Below are 19,708 nucleotides of genomic sequence, written 5' to 3' on the forward strand. Positions count from 1 at the left end.
AGCTGCAGCATTAACCAGTCTGAGAGAATGAATGAGTAGAGGGAGTTCTACACTAACTGGCTTAGAGGGGTAGAAAGAGCCTAATCACAAGGATCAGCAAGCCAGTGCCACATCTATAATTCACACACACCCTCCACTCACCTCCAGGAGCTCACACTGCAGACCTGTGCATTACACACACACACACACACACACACCTTTTTTCTCCCCAATTCAATGGTATCTAATTGTCTCACCGCTGCAACTCCTCAGCAGAGTCCGTACGGTCGAGAGCCATGCATCCTATGAAACACAACCCAACCAAGCTGCACTGCTTTATGACACAACGCCCACTTAACACGGAAGCCGGAAGCCACACCACTGTGTCAGAGGAAACACCATACACCTGGCGTGTCAGCGTGCACTGAGCCCAGCCCACCACAGAAGTCGCTGGTGCACAGTGGGACAAGGACATCCCTGCCGGCCAAACCCTCCCCTAACCCGGACAACACTGGGCCAATTGTGCACCACCCCATGGGTCTCCCGGGCGCGGCCGGATGCAACAAATCCTGGACTCGAACCCAGGATCTCAGGTGGCACAGGTAGCACTGTGATGCAGTGTCTTATACCGCTGCGCCACTCGGAAGGCTCTACAGGCACACACTTAACCAATTAGGCTGCACTACTGTATTCAGTGTGGTGAATGATCCCCATTGAAAATCCACAATCTAATTGCAGCAAGAAATGCATATATCAGGCAAAGGCCATTATGATTCCCATTCAAAAAACCCTTAGCACTAAACAAATTGAACACTCATTCACAAATCCCTTCATGTACTACAACAGCGCCATTCAAAATCCCTTTGGTCTGAAACAGCTTATAGTAATTACAAAAATCTGAACGACACATTAACACTATCCTTCAAAGCACAGAATCACTCTCCTCCTTAAATACTGTAAGTAGAGTCAGTGGATGTAACCAAATCTAAATCCAATTGCCATTGGAATTTCAATATATATTAAAGAAACTACTGTATATTTAGACAATATATATATATATATATATATATATATATATATATATATATATATTTTATTACACCACTTTACATTAAAAGGAGTAGATTTCCCAAACGCCAAACCCCCTTTAGGCTACATGCAACTGAGCCAATTCCATCAGCCAATTCCACCTGTTTAGACTGTAGACTCCTGAGCCAGGACAGGACAGGAAGGGCCTGCAGGGTGGAGTCAAATGGCTCTGTGGCTTCACTTCCTGACAGACAGTCACATGCCACACATACACCAATCACGCCTCATTAATTGCTGCACTCAAACAATCAGAACTCAACAGGACACAACATTAGTCATTACACCCCATGCATGTGGTGAGGAGGATAGATATTGCTCTCGCTTTTTAACTTCATGTCTTATTATTTATTTATTTGAGACAGATGCCAATCAGATGCCAATCAGCACTGTCTGGCATGTTGAATGAAATAACCAATAGACGTGTTGTATCATTGCACTTGCTGACACTTCCTGTTCTCAGCATCAGCAAAATCTCTGGTTAAGATTTCCTCTGTCTGAATGAATCTAACGTGAGATACACACAGAGAGAGAGAGAAAGACACAGAGAGAGAGAGAGAGACAGAGAGAGAGAGAGAGAGAGAGAGAGAGAGAGAGAGAGAGAGAGAGAGAGAGAGAGAGAGAGAGAGAAGCCCATTTCCAGGGTCAGTAGCTATTGTCATTACTCAGGAGGGAGGGCTCCTTTCATGGGATGAAAGAGAGGACTACATGGGCAGAGAGTGGAGGAAAGTGGAGGAGAGGAGGAAATCAGGAGAGTTTCTGAAGGAGAAAACCCTTTTAGCACCGGAGATGGCGAGGAAATATGTGAAACATTACTATAGGCTGTCAGTCACTGACTTCTGTACAACTGAAGAGTAACCCTCTGCTCTCTGTATCAAAGACATTTGATGGGATAGTAGTGTAGAGTGTAAAGCTATAATCCTTACCCACTGGGCACACACTGGTTGAATCAATGTTGTTTCCATGTCATTTCAATTCAATGATGTTTAACCAACGTGGAATAGACGTTGAATTGACATCTGTGCCCAGTGGATAGTTGCTACACCTTTGTTTTATTATTAAATAATTAAATATACCCATTGGTTCTTAAATAATATAACATATAAATGCCTCATGAACTTATTTAGCTTTTAATCAGTTGATGATATGGGCGAGAGAAAGAAAGGGGGAAAGAGAGAGAGAGAGAAAATGAGAGGGGTAGAAAGCAATAGACATGTCTGACAAGCTAAAGCTGGTAGATTAGAGCATAGTTTACTGTGGGTTTTTTAATGAGGCTTCAGATTTTTAACACTGAATACAGTACATCACAAATTAAAATGTGTTCAGGCCTTAAAGAGGCAGTGTGTGAACTGTGTGTGAGAACTGTGATGACACCTGACAAGACCTCCACCGCCATTATCCACACATACTCCACATCAAGTACAGTGTGTCATCACACATACAGATGTAGGATCTTAATTTGAGCCAGTTTGCTACAGCTGGAAAATAATCCTGCAGCAACAGGAATTGTGAATTATTATGTGGATTATAATAACATTCACATTTTTACAGGGGTTGATACATTTTTCATAAGGAAAAATCAAGTCTGAAATGTCAAAGTGGGAATTTAAAACTTCAGAAGCTTTTTTAAACCTCAATTACACTACACATTTTAAATGTCCAGCATTGCAAGAGAGTTCTCCTTCAACAGGTTGATAAAATGAAGATCCTACATCTGTACTGTAATAGGTTATCATTCATCAAGTCACGCAATAGCAACGTGCTAATTAACAAGACAATACAGTGTATGCCATAACACACATAGCAACCTGTCGTAGCCCCTCTCAGTGGGACCAGTGGGACTGCAGATGGACAATAAAAGCTGAATGACGTCACTGCTCTGGAAATGAATGTACTTTAAGACGCAGGATCTAAAACGTAATTAAGGTGAGCCGCTTCATTAGCCTTTACAGTGGGAACAGGCTCGTTAGGCTTTATTGAGACACATTTGAACCCCTATGGATGGCGTGACAACAGATATACCATGGCCTAGTTACTGTAACTGTATACTGAGTTCAGCAAACTTGGTTCAAGATTCATGATGTTTGTCGGCACCATTTGGATACCAAAAGTTCCATTATTTATGTATCCATTATTTATCTTAAAGTGGATAATTCACCCTCTCGTCTCTCGTGTACAGTACTTGGGGGTACAAGATCTGGGGGAGAAGCAGCGTTAGATACAACACCAGAACAGAACACTGTAATGAACTATTAACCCTTCAATGTCAACTACCTGTCTCATTTACCAGCTCTGTGCCTTAAGTGTGGGATAAATCCTCTGAGAGCTGTTTGATTTTCACACCATGGAGATGCAGCCTTCACAGGAGAGACAGGCTATAGGAGGAGGACTAAATGAGGGTTCCCAGGAGAAAAGCCCATTGTGATGAATTTAATTGTTTGCCTCTGCCTCACTGTCAGATATAGATGGCAAAGACAGAGAAAGAGAGAGAAAACAATTACAATCCAGAGTTGTTTCAATTCACTTCCTGGATAGATTGAAATCCAGGCGAAGCCAGAGAACGCCTGATAACCAATTAGACCTCTTCTACCCCCACATCTCCCAAACTAATCATTATAAGGTAAATTAATCAGAGAGGATACTGTTCAACCATCTCTAATTGATTCAAAGAAGCTACTGCAGCAGAGAGAAAGAGATAGAAGAAGGCTAGTTATAAACACGATTTAACCAAAAGGTTTTAATTATTATCGTGGAGATGAACTGTGATCCATTTCGTTGTTGGAGAAAGTCTGCCAGTCTGTCTAGTCTTTTGTTTCTGGGCAGTGGGATGAAAAAGATAATGGGAGAAAATGAATCACCCGATTGTGTGTTATATTCTTTCTACTGTACCTCTCCTCTATTCAATGAGCTAAGCAATGGCTGCATATCTGCAAAAGCAGCAGTTAGCAGGGAAGATTGTCTAAATGGCTAGACAAAGTGTGGCCATTTAATACAAACGAATTGTTAAAGCATTAAAGTGGTGTTATGTCTGTCAAGTTCACAGGAAGCTCCCCTAGTTAAAGGATATGTAACATTACCTGTGGACAACCCCTTGAAAACAAAGGCAGTCAAAACAACATCAAAGCAGTTCACAAACATTTGTAAAGAAAAACAGAGAAAAAAGCCTTTCATGATGTTGTTTAGTCAGACAGAGATCCAAAATCAAACAGCTTGAAAGGACAAAACTGTCCTGCAGATAAAAAAAGCATTCAAACTAGATTAGTTTTAGTTGGAAATCTAGAAGTCTTATGTCAGTGAACACCATTGCCTGGTTCCAACAAAAAGCAATCTCAAACATGCCTACACAAGACTTGTGCTGCAGTGAAGGGAGAAATAGAACTCCGTTCTCACATCCCAGATGCCTATCATCAAATGTCAGAAAAGCACTGATGGAGGGAACTATAGATCTGACTCTCTCCCACCATTCCTCTTAGTGGGTACACAAACAGCACATTGAAGGTTCATGTTTATGTTGATATAAAGACGCAAAGACAAGTGCCTAGGAAAAGGTTTGGAACCGAGCCCAGCAGACACACGTTCCAGACAAGCTATCAGACTAGCGGCGGCCCCGTGTGTCTGTTTGTGTGTGTGTGTCACACTTTTCTCCTTTCTGCAGCTAAGCTCTTACAGCTGGAGCTGACAAGTAAAGTGACGGGAAGAGGGATGCCAAAGCTGTGAAGAGATATAAAAATTCAGACTCATACCCACCTTTGGGATTTATGACAATCCCTTAGTATGTATGGTGTTGATTAGAAATTACACTCAGTTAGTACTAAGCACTTCAGTGAACCCCCATTATTCATGAATCCACACTAGAATACTTGCGCATCGAAAATTATTAACCATTCCTACTCTCCCTTCCGGGATGGCTACAAGGCCCTCCACCGCCCTCCCTTCGGCAAATCAGATCACGCCTCTATTCTACCTTTCACTTCCTATAGGCCTGTTCAACACTGGTCTGACCAATCGGAATCCATGCTTCAAGATTGTTTTAATCATGCGGACTGGGATATGTTCCGGGTTGCCTCTGAAGATAACATATACACTGACAAGGTGACTGAAGTGTATAGAGAATGTTGTTCCCACCACGTCGATTAAAACCTATCTGAACCACAAACCATGGATAGATGGCAGCATAAGCGCAAAACTGAAAGTGCGAACCATTGCATTTAAACACAGCAAGGTGACTGAGAATATGGTTCAGTACAAACAGTCCAGTTACGCCTTCCATAAGGCAATCAAACAGGCAAAACGGCCAAACAGAGACAAAGTGGAGTTGCAAATCTATGGCTCACACACAAGACGTATGTGGCAGGGACTCCAGACAATCACGTGTTATAAAGGGAAAATCAGCCACGTCGCGGACACTGACGTCTTTCTACCAGACAAGCTAAACACCTTCTTCATCCACTTCGAGAGAAACACAGTGCCGCCGACGTGGGCGACTGCCACTTCCAAGGACTGTGAGCTCTCATTCTCCATGGCCGAAGTCAGTAAGACATTTAAGCATGTTAACCTTTGCAAGGCTGCCGGCCCAGATGGCATCCCTAGCCACGTGATCTGAGCATGCGCAGACCAGCTGGCTGGAGTCTTTACAGACATATTCAATCTCTCCCTATCCCAGTCTGCTGTCCCCACTTGCTTCAACATGTCCACAATTGTTCCTGTACCCAAGAAAGTGAAGGTAACTAAACTAAATGACTTTAGCCCGTAGCACTCACTTCTGTCATGAAGTGCTTTGAGAGGCTAGTTAAGAATCATATCCACTGCAATTTGCATACCGCCCCAATAGATCCACGGATGACGCAATCGCCATTGCACTGCACACTGCCCTATCCCATCTGGAAAAGAGGAATACCTATGTAAGAATGCTGTTCATTGTCTACAGCTCAGCCTTCAACACCATAATACCCTCCAAGCTCATCATTAAGCTTAGGGCCCTGGGTCTGAACCCTGCCCTGTGTAACTGGGTCCTGGACTTCTTGACGGGCCTCCCCAAGGTGGTGAAGGTAGGCAACAACACCTCCACTACCCTGATCCTCAACACAGGGGCCCCACAAAGATGCATGCTTAGCCCCCTCCTGTGCTCCCTGTGCACCCATGACTGCATGGCACGCATGTCCCCAACTCAATCATCAAGTTTCCAGATGACACATATATGGCATACTGCAGTGGAGAAGGCAAAAAGCTTCAAGTTCCTCAGCTTACACATCTCTAACAATCTGAAATGGTCCAACCGCACAGTGTGGTGAAGAAGGTGCAACAGCACCTCTTCAACCCCAGGAGACTGAAGATATTTGACTTTTACAGATGCACCATTGTGGGCATCCTGAAGGGCTGTATCACCCCCCTCAACCGCAGGGCTCTCCAGAGGGTGGTGAGGTCTTCCCAACGCATCACCGGGGGCACACTGCCTGCCCTGCTTGACATTTACAGCACTCGGTGTCACAGGAAGGCCAAAACGTTCAAAGGACCTCAGCCACCCGAGCCACAGCCTGTTCACCCCACTACCATCCAGAAGGCGAGGTCAGTACAAGTGCATCAAAGCTTCCATTCAGCCACAAGAGCATTTGTGAGGTCGGGCACTGATGTTGGGCGATTAGGCCTGGTCGCAGTCAGCGTTCCAATTCATCCAAGCGGTGTTCGATGAGGTTGAGGTCAGGGCTCTGTGGAGACCAGTCAAGTTCTTCAACACCAATCTCAACAAACCATTTCTCTATGGACATTGCTTTGTGCACAGGGGCATTGTCATGCTGAAACAGGAAAGGGCCTTTCCCAAACTGTTACCACAAAATTTGACGCACAGAAATGTCTAGAATGTCATTGTATGCTGTAACGTTGAGATTTCCCTTCACTGGAACTAAGGGGCCTAGCCCGAACCATGAAAAACAGCCCCAGACCATTATTCCTCCTCATAGTGCCAAACTTTAAAGTTGGCACTATGCATTCGGGCAGGTAGCGTTCTCCTGGCATTCACCAAACCTAGATTAGTCCGTCGGACTGCCAGATGGTGAAATGTGATTCATCACTCCAAAGAAAGCGTTTCCATTGCTCAAGAGTCAAGTGGCGGCAAGCTTTCCACTACAGCCTACGTTTGGCATTGCGCATGTTAATCTTAGGCTTGTGTGCAGCTGCTTGGCCATTTCCACCATAATTTGCAAATAAATTCATAGAAAATCCTAAAAATATGATTTTCGGGATTTTTTTTCTCATTTTGTCTGTCATAGTTGAAGTGTACCTATGATGAAAATTACAGGCCTCTCTCATCTTTTTAAGTGGGAGAACTTGCACAATTGGTGGCTGACTAAATACTTTTTTGCCCCACTGTGTGTGTGTATGTTTATATATATATATATATATATATATATATATATATATATATATATATATATATATATACACACAAATCTAAAAAGTAAAATAATGGAATTAAGAAATATAGAAATATTAGGACGAGCAACGTCGGAGTCCGGAGTATACATATATACAGTGTATAACTGCACTGTTAGAGCTAGGAACACAAACATTTCGTTACACCCGCAATAACATCTGCTAAATATGTGTATGCAACCAATACAATTTTATTTTATATGGATATTCTGATCGATTTATTATGAAAGTACCACTACTTTAACAGCCTGGCTGAAAGTTACCAGTTAAAAAATGTATATAGCGTTGACACAGCATTGATAACATAAAAGTCTGGCTGATGGTTGATTATGGATCAGAGAGTACTGATTATTGACCAAACTCACCAATAGTGGTGATGACAGTGCCAGCGAAGAAAAAGGAGGAGCTTAGGTCCCACAGACTTGTCTGATTGGATGAGTTCGCTGATGGGTTGACGCCCGCTCTGATGGCAGAGATCACTTGCTGAGGAGACAGAGAACTGCAGTTTAGGGTTAACGGTCACACACATACTTACACAAACACAAACATGAACACACTCCACTCAAGTAGGATAGTACCTCTTAATGTGTGTGTGTGTGTGTGTGTGTGTGGGTGTGTGTGTGTGTCTGCGTGCATTCGTGCGTTTGTGTATGTGTACAGTAGAGCACATGTGTGTGCAGGATCTGGTGTGCACGTGTGTGCATGAGTCTGCTCTTATGGTAGATGCACCACATGCTGGGAAACAAGCCTTTTCACTCTGCATTCAATCACTACCAGAGCCACCTCTTCCTGCACTCAGACTACGCGCTGCGCATATGGCCCCGCGGCCGCTAGTGTGTGTATGTATGTGTGTGTGTGTGTGTGCGCGTGTGTCCCAGTGTATGTGTGTGTGTGTGTGTGTGTGTGCGCGTGTGTCCCAGCCTGTTGCATAAGGAATAGAGCAGCAGAGTGTAAACTCACTCAGAACACTAGTCTTATCTCAGGAGACAGAGAGGGAAGTCATCTGATGGAGACAGAACACACACACACACACACACACAGGAAGAAACTTAGGGGATCTAAGGAGGATGTGCTGTCGGGCGAGAAATTGTGGTCATGCATAGGTTCAGCTAAACTCAAAGCTTTCTCCTTCAGGCATCCATAGAGTTTCAGCCAGTGCCAGTGGAGTCAGAGCATGCTTCATCCCCTATAAACCCCCTAAAACAGCTCGAAATGTTAGATGGCGACAACACTCTGTAATCCTAACATATCTCATTAGTGGGTTCAGCACTGCTCTAACAAACATGTGCTTCTACACCTGCATTGCTTGCTGTTTGGGGTTTTAGGCTGGGTTTCTGTACAGCACTTTGAGATATCAGCTGATGTACGAAGGGCTATATAAATAAATTTGATTTGATTTGATTTGGACATCCTTGTGTGTGTCCATGAGGGAAATAACACTGTAACAAACACAGAAGAAACCACAGGTATCAACGAACGCCCAGTCACTGATAATCCATGGGCATCCATGTGTCCCAGAGCAAACATAGAAAGACAAGTGGAGTCTAAACACAGCTCTACTGCTTCCATATCAGTCCCTTTAACCAATCAATAACTTAAATAAACATCAATCTGAGTCTCTTGAGAGTTGGAGCCATTTTTTTATACTTAGTTTTTATTGTAGGAACACAAAGAAAGTACGAATAAAGTCAAATAAAATAAAAAATAAAAAAAGAGCTAGCAGTTACAGTGCACTTCATACCTTCATCATCATATCATCATATTAGTTACATTGACATCTTTGAATTAGACCTTTTCCAAGTACGAAACCCATTTTTCCCAGTATTCTTGACCTTTCTCCTGTTGAGTTCTTAAAGCAAAGGTCATATTTCTTGGTGTATTTCTTCTACAATATCTATCCATTGTGTCACTGTGGGAGGGTCTTTTTGTAGCCATTTCCTAGTGAAAGCCTTTTTACTGGCTGCCAGTAGGACCTTCAAGAGGTACTTTTCTCTATTGTGTAAGTCATCAGGTATTTCAGCCAAGTACAAAAAAAAGAAAATTTGTTCTATGTCAAATCCCATTATTTTTCCAATGTTAGATCTTATTTCTCCCTAGTAAGTTTTGATTGCGGAGCAGGACCAGAAGATATGAGAGTGATCCATCCTTGATAGCCCACATTCTCTCCAACAAGGGTGTAGGGAGCTAGCCTGTTTTGAGTTCAGTTTAGGTGTTATGAAGAAATAACATTCTTCCAACAGAATGCTCTCCATGACCTGGAGTTGGTGGAGCTATGTTGAGTCTCTAATATGTTCAACCATGTTTCATCAGTTATTTCAATGTCAAGTTCCTCCTCCCATTTCTTTTTAATATAGTTTGTATAATGTTTCTTTGAGGATTGAATACCCAAGTAGAGATTTGAAATAGTTTTTTTTGTTACTCCCCAAGTTGTATGCGTTAGTGAATACTTGGATTAATTTTGTAGGTGCTCGAGGGTCAGTCACTTTTTATCTCCCTTAAGAAATAGTGTCAAACTTGTAGGTATCTGTAAAAATCTTGTTTATCCAAGCCATGTTTTTTACTTTGGTCCTGGAAGTTATCTAGGTTCCCATTCTTTATAATTTTACTGAATGATGTGATGCCTTTCTGCGTCCATTGTTTAAACCTGCTGTCCTGAGTTGCAGGGATGAAGCTGGGGTCGTATGCGGGCCAACTGAGCAGTTTGATCTCTCTGTCTAAATTGTTTTTGCTTAACTACCCTCAACCATGTCTTCAGAGAGAAATTAATCCACTGATTTTGTCTATTGTATATTTCTTTTATCATGTCTTTATTTCCCAAAACTGACTGTATGGGTATCTCTGTCAAAGTAGTCTCGATGTCTTTCCATTTGAATTCGTATTCTGAATTGCACCAACACACCAGAAGTCTCAATTGGGCTGACACATAATAATCTTTTAGGTTTGGTAAGGCCATACCCCCACAGTTTTTTGGTAACTGTAGTGTTGTATATCTAGTTCTTGGTCTCTTACTGTTCCAGATAAACCTTGATATCCGTTTATCCCATTCCCTAAACTGTTTAGGCGGGATTTCTATGGGCAGTGATTGGAACAAATACAGTAACCCCGGCAGGATGTTCATTTTGATTGTTTCAATTCTACTACTAAGATCTAAGGGAAGTGAATTCCACCTGTCTAGGTAATCATATACTTTCTTGTTGATGTGATCGTAATACACGTCATAAAGTTTGGGTGTATCTTTTGGTAAATGTATTTTCCCAGATATTTAATGGATGAGGAGGTCCAGGTGAAGTTATACCTATTCTTCAGCTCTTCCTGTGGGGTATAATTATATACTAGGGCTTGGGTCTTGTGTACGTTAAGCACATACCCTGAATATGTTCCAAATGTTTGTAAAACATCCATCAATCTACGTACACTTGAGCCTGGGTCTTTAAGGAATAACAGAACGTCATCAGCATACATGCATATCTTGTGTTCACTGCCTCTTATTGTTATTCCCTCTAAGGTTGGGTCTTGTCTTATTGCCTGTGCTAATGGCTCGAGGTACAAGGAGAAGAGCGTGGGTGAAAGATTACAGCCTTGTCTTGCTCCTCGCTCTAATTTTATCGTTTGTGTCAAATGTCCATTTATCTTTGTTCTAGCGGTCGGACATGAATACAGTGTTTTGATGCACTGTATCACTTCTTTGTTGAAACCAAATCTTTCCATAACTTGGAATAGGTAATCCCATCCCACTGAATCAAATGCCTTTTCTGCATCTAGGCTGATTAATATTGCACTTATTCTGAGTAATGTGGTCCATGACATGTAGTGTTCTCCTTATATTGTCCCGTGTCTGCCTATTTTGTATGAAACCAGTTTGATCTCCGTCAATCAATTCTGGGATTATGTTCTCCATTCTTTTGGCTATTATTGATGCATATAGTTTATAATCTGTGTTAAGAATTGCGATAGGTCTATATGAACTGCATTCTTTCTCATCTTTACCCTCTTTTGGGATTACAGATATGATGGCCTCTCTCCATGACGGTGGGAGACCCCCCTCCCTCAGAATCCAGTTAAAACAGGCCTTAAGTAGAGGTGTTAGTTGTTCTCTGAATGTCTTGAACCATTCTGAAGGGAAGCCATCAATGCCTGGAGACTTGTTGACTTTTTGTTGAGATATTGCTTTATTAATTTCTTCGGTGGATATTTCTAAAGTTAGTCTATCATTTTGCTCTGTCCCAACTGAAGGGAGATCAAGTGAGTTCAAAAAGTGCTCTATTGTCTGCCTTCTGCCTTCTCTGGTTGCTTGTACAGATTTGTGTAATATGATTAAAATGCATTCTGTATTTCATCTAATTTGCATGTGATCTTTTTTGTTTTGGGGTCTTTTATTTTGAAAATGGTATTCTGTGCTTGTTGTTTCCTGAGTCTCCATGCTAGTAATTTGGTTGCCTTTGAGTATGCTTCATAATATCGTTGTTTCAGGAACCTAAGCTTTTTCTCTACTTCTTCTCTATAAATCTGGTCAATTTCCTGTTTTACCTTTTGAATCTCTCGTAATATAAGAGGGTCTTTGGAGGATTATATAAGAGGATCTTTCGACGATTATATCTTCTCCTGTCTTGTTACGGGCTGTTATTGTAGCTCCGCGACCGTTTCCTATTTTCCCCTTTTCCATTTTGCGTAAGTTATTATAATGCTCAGAGTAAATACTTGAATTTAGTGGGGGAAATACCCAACCGATGTGCAGTACGAAAAACTAGGCAGCCATTTCCTAAATTGCGTCACCGGAAGCCCGAGTTGAAGCCTTAAATGCTGCTTTTGTCGGAATAAATGGATTTTGTCACTATGTGTTCTAGAGCGGGTATTCTCAAACTGGGGTACACACAATGCCGTTGGCGGTACACCAAATAAAAATGTGATTCACATTTAAAAAAGTCCATTTATATTTTCCAACGGGGCTATACATTTGGGTGAGGTTTTCTTCTCCCCTGAGTAGCCTCGTTTCACTGCAAAAAATAAAATAAACCATCTAGTGTTCAGAGTAATAACAACACAATGTCAAATACAGGTAGCCTAGTCATACAATTAAAATCCAATCACATTAACCATTACTCTCTCGTAGGAATTCCACTAATGGTCCGTAGGTAGCCAAACGTAGCTGCTGCTCATGTTGGTATCTGTACTGATGGCGCAAAAGCCATGACAGGGAGACATGGTGTAGTGGTAACGCACGTGTAGGCAGTTGCTCCAGACACCACTTGGGGACACTGCAGCATCCACCGAGAGGCTCTTGCTGCCAAAGGAATGCCTGACATCTTGAAAGATGTTTTGGACACTACAGTGACAATTGTTAACTTAAAGCAATGATATGGGCAGTGACCATATAATGCTTTTACAACATACAGAACATACAGCTGATTATCAAGGGACAAAGTATTGACACGTATTTTTGAATTGAGAGACGAGCTTAAAGTTTTTTCTAATGGCCATAATTTTCACTTGTTTGATCACTTGCATGATGACGAGTTTCTCACACGACTGGCCTTTCTGGGTGATGTTTTTTTCTCGTCTGAATGATCTGAATCTATGATTACAGAGACTCTCCGCAACTATATTCAATTTTGAGGCTATGATTAAGAAGTTGGAGCTCCTCTCTGTCTGCATTAACAAGGACAACACAAAGCTTTCCATCATTGTATGATTTTTTTGTGTGCAATTTAACTCAAGATTACGGACAATGTCAAATGTGATATAGCGAAGCACCTTGAGTTGGATGCGCAATTACGCAGGTACTTTCCTGAAACGGATGACACAAACAACAGTTCACTTACCGATATCTGAACAAGAGAGCCTCATCAAAATGGCAACAAGCGGTTCTGTGAATATGTAATTGAATCAGAAGCCACTGCCAGATTTCTGTATTGGGCTGCGCTCAGAGTATCCTGCCTTGGCAAATCTCACTGTTAAGACACTGATGCCCTTTGCAACCACGTACCTATGAGAGAGTGGATTCTCGTCACTCACTAGCATGAAAACTAAATACAGGCACAGACTGTGTGTGGAAAATGATTTTAGACAGACTCTCCAATACAACCCAACATTGCAGTTACGTGCATCCATTCAAGCACACCCTTCTCATTAACCTGTGGTGAATTACTCACCATTTTTGATGAACAAATAAAGTTTTATATGTAAGATGGTTCAAAAAAGAGCAAAATTATTGATTATTATTATATTATTATTTGTGCCCTGGTCCTATGAGAGTTTTTTGTCACACTCATTCTTATTTTTAATAAATGCATTGTATAGAGTGTGTGGCAGGCTTACAATGATGGCAAAAAACAACATTTGAGAGTGCTAGAGGGGGTACGCAGCTGGAGGTTTGAATGTTTGAAGCGGTACGGGACTATAAAAAGTTTGGGAACCACTGTCCTAGAGTAATGGGACAAGGGCATGATCTTAATAGATTGAGATCCAGCCTCAGTCCCTGAGGGCCCATAAACTCCACCTAAGAAGCTCTTAGTCCAGGAAGACATAGTATACAGTACATATCTAGAGTACAGTATAGCCTTATGATAATATAATATAAAAAATAGCTGAAAGAGTGTCAGAGATAAAAAATAAAAATAAACTTGAAATATGCTATCTGCCTAAAAAACCCTTGCAGATATTACAAGGCTATGAAGGTTTCCGATAACATTGTGGAGAGCAGATGTGGGCTGCGGTCTGCGTGCTGCTGGTTGGGAGTAAAACAGAACTAAGGCACTGTCCTGCAGGAAGTCATAGCAGAAAGACAAAAGAAAGAAAAAGGAGAGAATTTGGTGAGCTGGTGGAAATCATTAGGACTTCAGATGAAATGTTTGATCTGATTTAAGTCCTTCACAGGCACATTGGGAGGTTTTTTTCATCTCCCACATTCTATGATTGCCTGCTTGCAATCATATCACATTAATCTCAAACCTGATCTTATCTGAGATGTGCACTTGAATAAATAAACTAGGTGACATAACTGCAAAGCAGGCAGGAAGCATGCAGCTAGACCATGGACTCTGTGTTCCATTGCTATTATTATGTACTGTAGCATTAAAGCCAGGCCACACACCCCAGCATGGGAAACAGCACAGTGCACTGTCCATGGTCCTGATCCTTCACAATCAGCACCTACACAGGCTAGGCTGCATGCTAGGCTACACACTACACTTCAAACACTTTGTAACAGGAGTTTAACCCAATGAGTCTCGCTGACTTCTAACCCATTTTAAACATTGTGTGTTTGAGCGACAGACTTATGGGTTGTACCATTGGATTTGTATATTTCTTCTGCATCCATATATATATCAGATATTAGTCTGTGTAAGTAATGGGGCTGAGCTACAGTGGTGTTTGTGAGACAAGGGCAGATCCGGAAAGGGCTCACAAGCTACACAAGAGGCGTTAGAAGCTAAGGGGTTATTCTACATAGAAGATCATAGGAAATCCCAGGACATAGTATCTATAATACTGTAATAAACTCACATAGTCCTGGTGAGCAAACAATTTCTGCACAGTATTCACATAAATGAATAAATACATTTTACAATAAATCTCATGAATGCTATTCATGTCAAATAGTTTTGTGTTCTACTTGTAGTCCTGGTTGTCCTGAAAATAAAATGGTAAAACACTTCATTGTGAGTCTAAATATAAGGACTGGACATGCAGATAAATTAAAATCTGATATTTGCTGGGGTCTCAGGTGTCGGGACTGAGGTCGTTCCACGAAATGTGTGCCTTTTGCATTCCTTTGATATTTTAAAGTGGAACTGAAAGCATTTTAGCAACATGAAATCTGTTCATATGGCGCGGCAGGGTTGCCTAGTGGTTAGAGTGTTGGACTAGTAACTGAAAGGTTGCAAGTTCAAATCCCCGAGCTGACAAGGTTCTGTTGTTCTGCCTCTGAACAGGCAGTTAAACCACTGTCATTGTAGGCTGTCATTGAAAATAAGAATTTGTTCTTAACTGACTTGCCTAGCTAAGTAAATGTAAAAAATATACATCCCCAGGAAGAATATGACACTTGTTACATTTTCTGACTAGATGTGGTGATTTTCATGTTTTCATAAATTCTAAGAATGTTTGGTGAATTACGTATACTAAGGCATTTGTGAAAATTCTACAGCAATATATAGTGGGAAATCGGACGTGAGTTTGGACAATTAATAGACACTGCAGTAAATAAAACCGAATAAAAACATCTGTCTTGTCAAGGACCGGAGTCCACGCAGACCGGTGCGCCATAGCCAATCAGAGCTACAATAGGCCATTTGTCATCACTCACTTTGAACTGGACTGTGTGTTTACAGGCAGTAGCAACAGAGTGACTTTAGACCATTAGAACGCATTCGCCAAAAGTCACAAAATACACCTGGATGGAATTCTGCAAATATGTAAATACCACAGGAGTCCTCTTACATTCGGCAACTTTACAGTCCTATTGATCAAACAACCATGAAATGATCTCTTATGCACATCAACAACAACAAGACCAACAACTAATGCTAGCCAGAGCAAGATGAGCTAAAATCTAATGAAGGAGCACTAGATAAGCCCTCTCAAACTTCTTCAGCTTGGTGGCAGTCAAAATTGCACTGGAAAACGATGGGGAATTGTAGCCTACTCATCCTTCTGCAGCTTGCAGCCAATGCATGCTTGTCCCAACCAAGCACCCAAGCTAACTGGCTAAAGTGGACAAGCTTGATTATTATAGTATTTTTTTTATTAACCTTTTGATATGGGGAAAAAAAATGTTTTAGTTCAACATGTGCTATTTATGACAGAATGTTAAAATGAGGTGAAATCAGAAGTTTTTTTTCACCAAGTTACGCATCTCTAAAGGCACCGAACTGGTGGAACAACTCAGCTACTACTACCCCAGTGACTTTCAGTAGAGCAGCAACTGCGTTGGTGCAAAGTCAAGGCGCTGTTCACTTCAATTCATCACTGTGAATGAAGGGGAGACAAAACTGTCTATTAAATTCTGGCTAACCCAACCTGTTACTGTTGAATGTGATTAGAACGGTGTTATAGTGTGCTGTTAAAAGAGCTGAGATGGCATATTAATGCAGGGAGGGAGGGCGGGGTTGTGGCATGGTTGATGGAGTGGAGGAGCGGGCGCATGTGACAGGTGAGAGATAAGGGAGGATGGTGCTGTGACTACGGTGAGTAAGACGTTATCTACACTCTTAGAAAAAAAGGTTATTTGGTTGTCCCCATAGGAGAACCCTTTTTGGTTCAAGTAAGAACCTTTTTTGTTCCAGGTAGAACTCTTCTGGGTTCCATTTAGCATAGCATCCACTCTGATATGCCTGCTGGCTCCATCTCTCTGGATGTCTGTCTCCTCTCTGTCTCCCAGCAAAGGCATGCAGAGATATTAATGCACATATTAAGGCAGTGTTTTAGCATTCACTTCCAGTTGTTCTCACTCTAACCCCGTGGAATCATACAATGGGGATAAGAAGAGGCCCACAATGGAATGCTTTTCTGTTGGCATTAACAAATGTGTCTTCCTCCTCGTCGCCGCTACGCTGGAATCCCCCCTCGGCCGGGCTTTCAATAACACACACGCTTTTAATTACTCCCTTCGAGGGAATGTCTCTATTCATTCATCTAGCGAGGTGGAGAGCCAGGGGCTCTGGAATACTGTGAGCTTGGTAGAAGGTGTGAGTGAGAGAGAGAGAGAGAGAGAGAGAGAGAGAGAGAGAGAGAGAGAGAGAGAGAGAGAGAGAGAGAGAGAACGTGAGAGTGAGAGAGTCACGATGTGTGTATGTAAGCAGTGCATATTAAAGAGAGGTGTGTGAAAGTGGAGGGACTATGTGTGTGTGATAGAAAAGAGTGTTTGTATATTAATAAATCATCCGAGTAGCCAGGTAGTGCCTGGCAATAACCCCACTGAAGGCCTTACTGGAGTGGTGCAACAGCTGACTAATGGCTACTAATGGAAGGAGTCACCAACCACTGCGGAGTTTCCCACTTAGAGAGGCTTAGCGAGAGCGAAGTCATGTTCCTTACCTCCTACTCCCCTCATAAAACTATCCTGATCTTGCAAGCTTACATTCTGTTTAGTGAAACAGAATGAAAGCTTGCAAGATCAGGATGGTTCATACGAGGCCAACTCCCCACCCCCATTCAAGCCTCAAACAGTTTGTCTTCAATAAAGTTCAATTGAAAGTTATTTTGGTGTCACAAGCCCCCAGCTGTTGTATTCAGTGTGCTTTTATGCTCCGTCTACAAAACAAAATGTATTAGGAAACATAGAGCAGGCTCAAATATTAATGGCATTATTACTCTACTCAAACATTAGCAGGTATTCACATCAGCAAAGTGTCTATTACCCAAGATTGATAAGCCATGGTAGCCAGCCAGGTGGGTGCCACAGCATTGGTAGTAGTGGGAGATTTTGACAGTGATCTCTATTATGGATAGACACTAGCAAGTGATCACTTCGGCTAGGGTGTTCCTCTAAAAGAGTAAGGCTTTTCCCTCAATCACACTCCAGCAAAAAGGAACATAAATTGAAACCATTATCGTTCATTACTGTATGTAAACACTAGCACATCAGCTAGGGGCATTTTTGCCAGGAAATAATCCAGTGTTTTTCGTACTATAACTTTAGTCTACACAGTAGCTCTGTGGACAGGATGTAGAGTCTGGACCCACCTTGACGAGGTCCTCCAGTTCGGAGGAGTTGACACAGGCGTGCAGCGACAGGAAGTCCAGTTTCTCGGCCAAGATGGCCAGCTTCTGTTGGCTCTCGTGGGGCTGCTCCAGCGCCCGGAACACCAGGGCTCCCACAATGAGGTAGAGCACCACCAGGAAGAAGATGACTGATACCGTCTTCCACCTCATGACGGTGAAGCGTGTGGTGTCGTATTCGTCCTCGGGGGAGTTCAGGACCACCGGCTTGGCAGCCGAGAAGGAGAGGCGGGGCTTGGAGTTGTGAGCGGCAGACTTTGGGTCAAGGAGATCAGGTGGGGCCACTGTAAGAGCGGAATCATTACCATTGGCTGTTAACTGGGATGTCAATAATCATTGGTCATTGATCACTTTGTTGTGGCCTCTCTTGTAAACCCATCTCTCTAATGAAAAGGTTTACTTCATTTAACTGATAAACTGGTAAATTAAAGTTCTGTCACACCCTGATCTGTTTCACCTGTCCTTGTGCTTGTCTCCACTCCCTCCAGGTGTCGCCCATCTTCCCCACTGTGGATTTATACCTGTGTTTTCTGTCTGTCTGCATCAGTTCGTCTTGTTTGTCAAGCTTACCAGCGTTTGTCCTGTCAGCTCCTGTCTTTTCCCAGCCTCTCTTTTTTTCATCCTCCTGGTTTTTGACCCTTGCCTGTCGTGACCATGTACCTGCCCGCCTGACCACTCTGCCTGTCCCTGATCCTGAGCCTGCCTGCCGTCCTGTACCTTTGCTCCTACTCTGGATTATCAACCGCTGTCTGCCTTGAGCTGTCGTTTGCCTGACCCTGATGTTACAATAAACATTGTTACTTCACACAGTCTGCACTTGGGTCTTACCTTGATATCTGATAAGTTCAATATTTTGTGTTAAGCCTTAGCTAAAGATGCAACAACAGCATTATTAAATTATGGTGATGGAACTAATCATAAGATAAAAATGATTATGTGGGCCACTTAAACCATATTTGCAATTGCAAATTGCAATCATCTATGGCCTTAGCAGTACTCAGACATGAATGCAGATGCAGGAGGACATCTCACAAGGCAGGTGACGTGAATTCCGGTTGAGGGACGACCGCTTGTTGTTCGATGTTCACGACCTTGGTTAAAAAAGGATTTGACGCACTCCGTTTAAATTTTCTCTCAGCCGTTTTAACAATCCTAGTAACAAAGTCCGGTTACACGCTAGTTTTATTATTGCACTATCTTACATCGGTTTTTAGAACGTGTAGCTTTTTAGGCTAGGTTACACTCTTTCCTGCATCCTGATCTACTAGACTACCTGTGAGTTGCACCTTAGAACATCTGACCTGTCAACGAAGATAATCCCATTTGTGTTATCGATATCCAGCTAGTACATCAATTGGTATAGCTGCTTTGAGTGTTTACACACCAGCGTTGCTGGAAATTAGCTTGCAAAAAAAGTAATAGTCCGCCGGAAACCAGAAGTTAAATAAAATTCAGTTTAAACTTGCTCTGTCGATTGTCTGTAGGTTTGGTCCTT

General features: G+C 42.2%; 1 protein-coding gene across 3 annotated transcripts in view; it reads right to left on the bottom strand.

Annotated features, from left to right (window-relative positions):
• kcnk2b (potassium channel, subfamily K, member 2b) overlaps positions 1-18,549 on the bottom strand; it is a 37,856-nt gene extending 19,307 nt beyond the window's left edge. For all 3 annotated transcript variants that reach the window (XR_005051497.1, XR_002473297.2, XM_021600682.2), the window contains exons 1-2: positions 18,178-18,549; positions 7,860-7,977 (exon numbers count right to left, since the gene is read on the bottom strand). Coding sequence is in view for 1 of the 3 variants with exons in the window: in XM_021600682.2 (XP_021456357.2) it covers positions 7,860-7,977; positions 18,178-18,366 (307 nt within the window). In the remaining 2 variants the exon portion in view is untranslated. The remainder of the gene's footprint in view (positions 1-7,859; positions 7,978-18,177) is intronic.
• Between the last annotated feature and the right edge of the window lie 1,159 nt (positions 18,550-19,708).

This window comes from Oncorhynchus mykiss, chromosome 4, assembly GCF_013265735.2.
Source record: "Oncorhynchus mykiss isolate Arlee chromosome 4, USDA_OmykA_1.1, whole genome shotgun sequence".
Taxonomy (NCBI): Eukaryota; Metazoa; Chordata; class Actinopteri; order Salmoniformes; family Salmonidae; genus Oncorhynchus; species Oncorhynchus mykiss.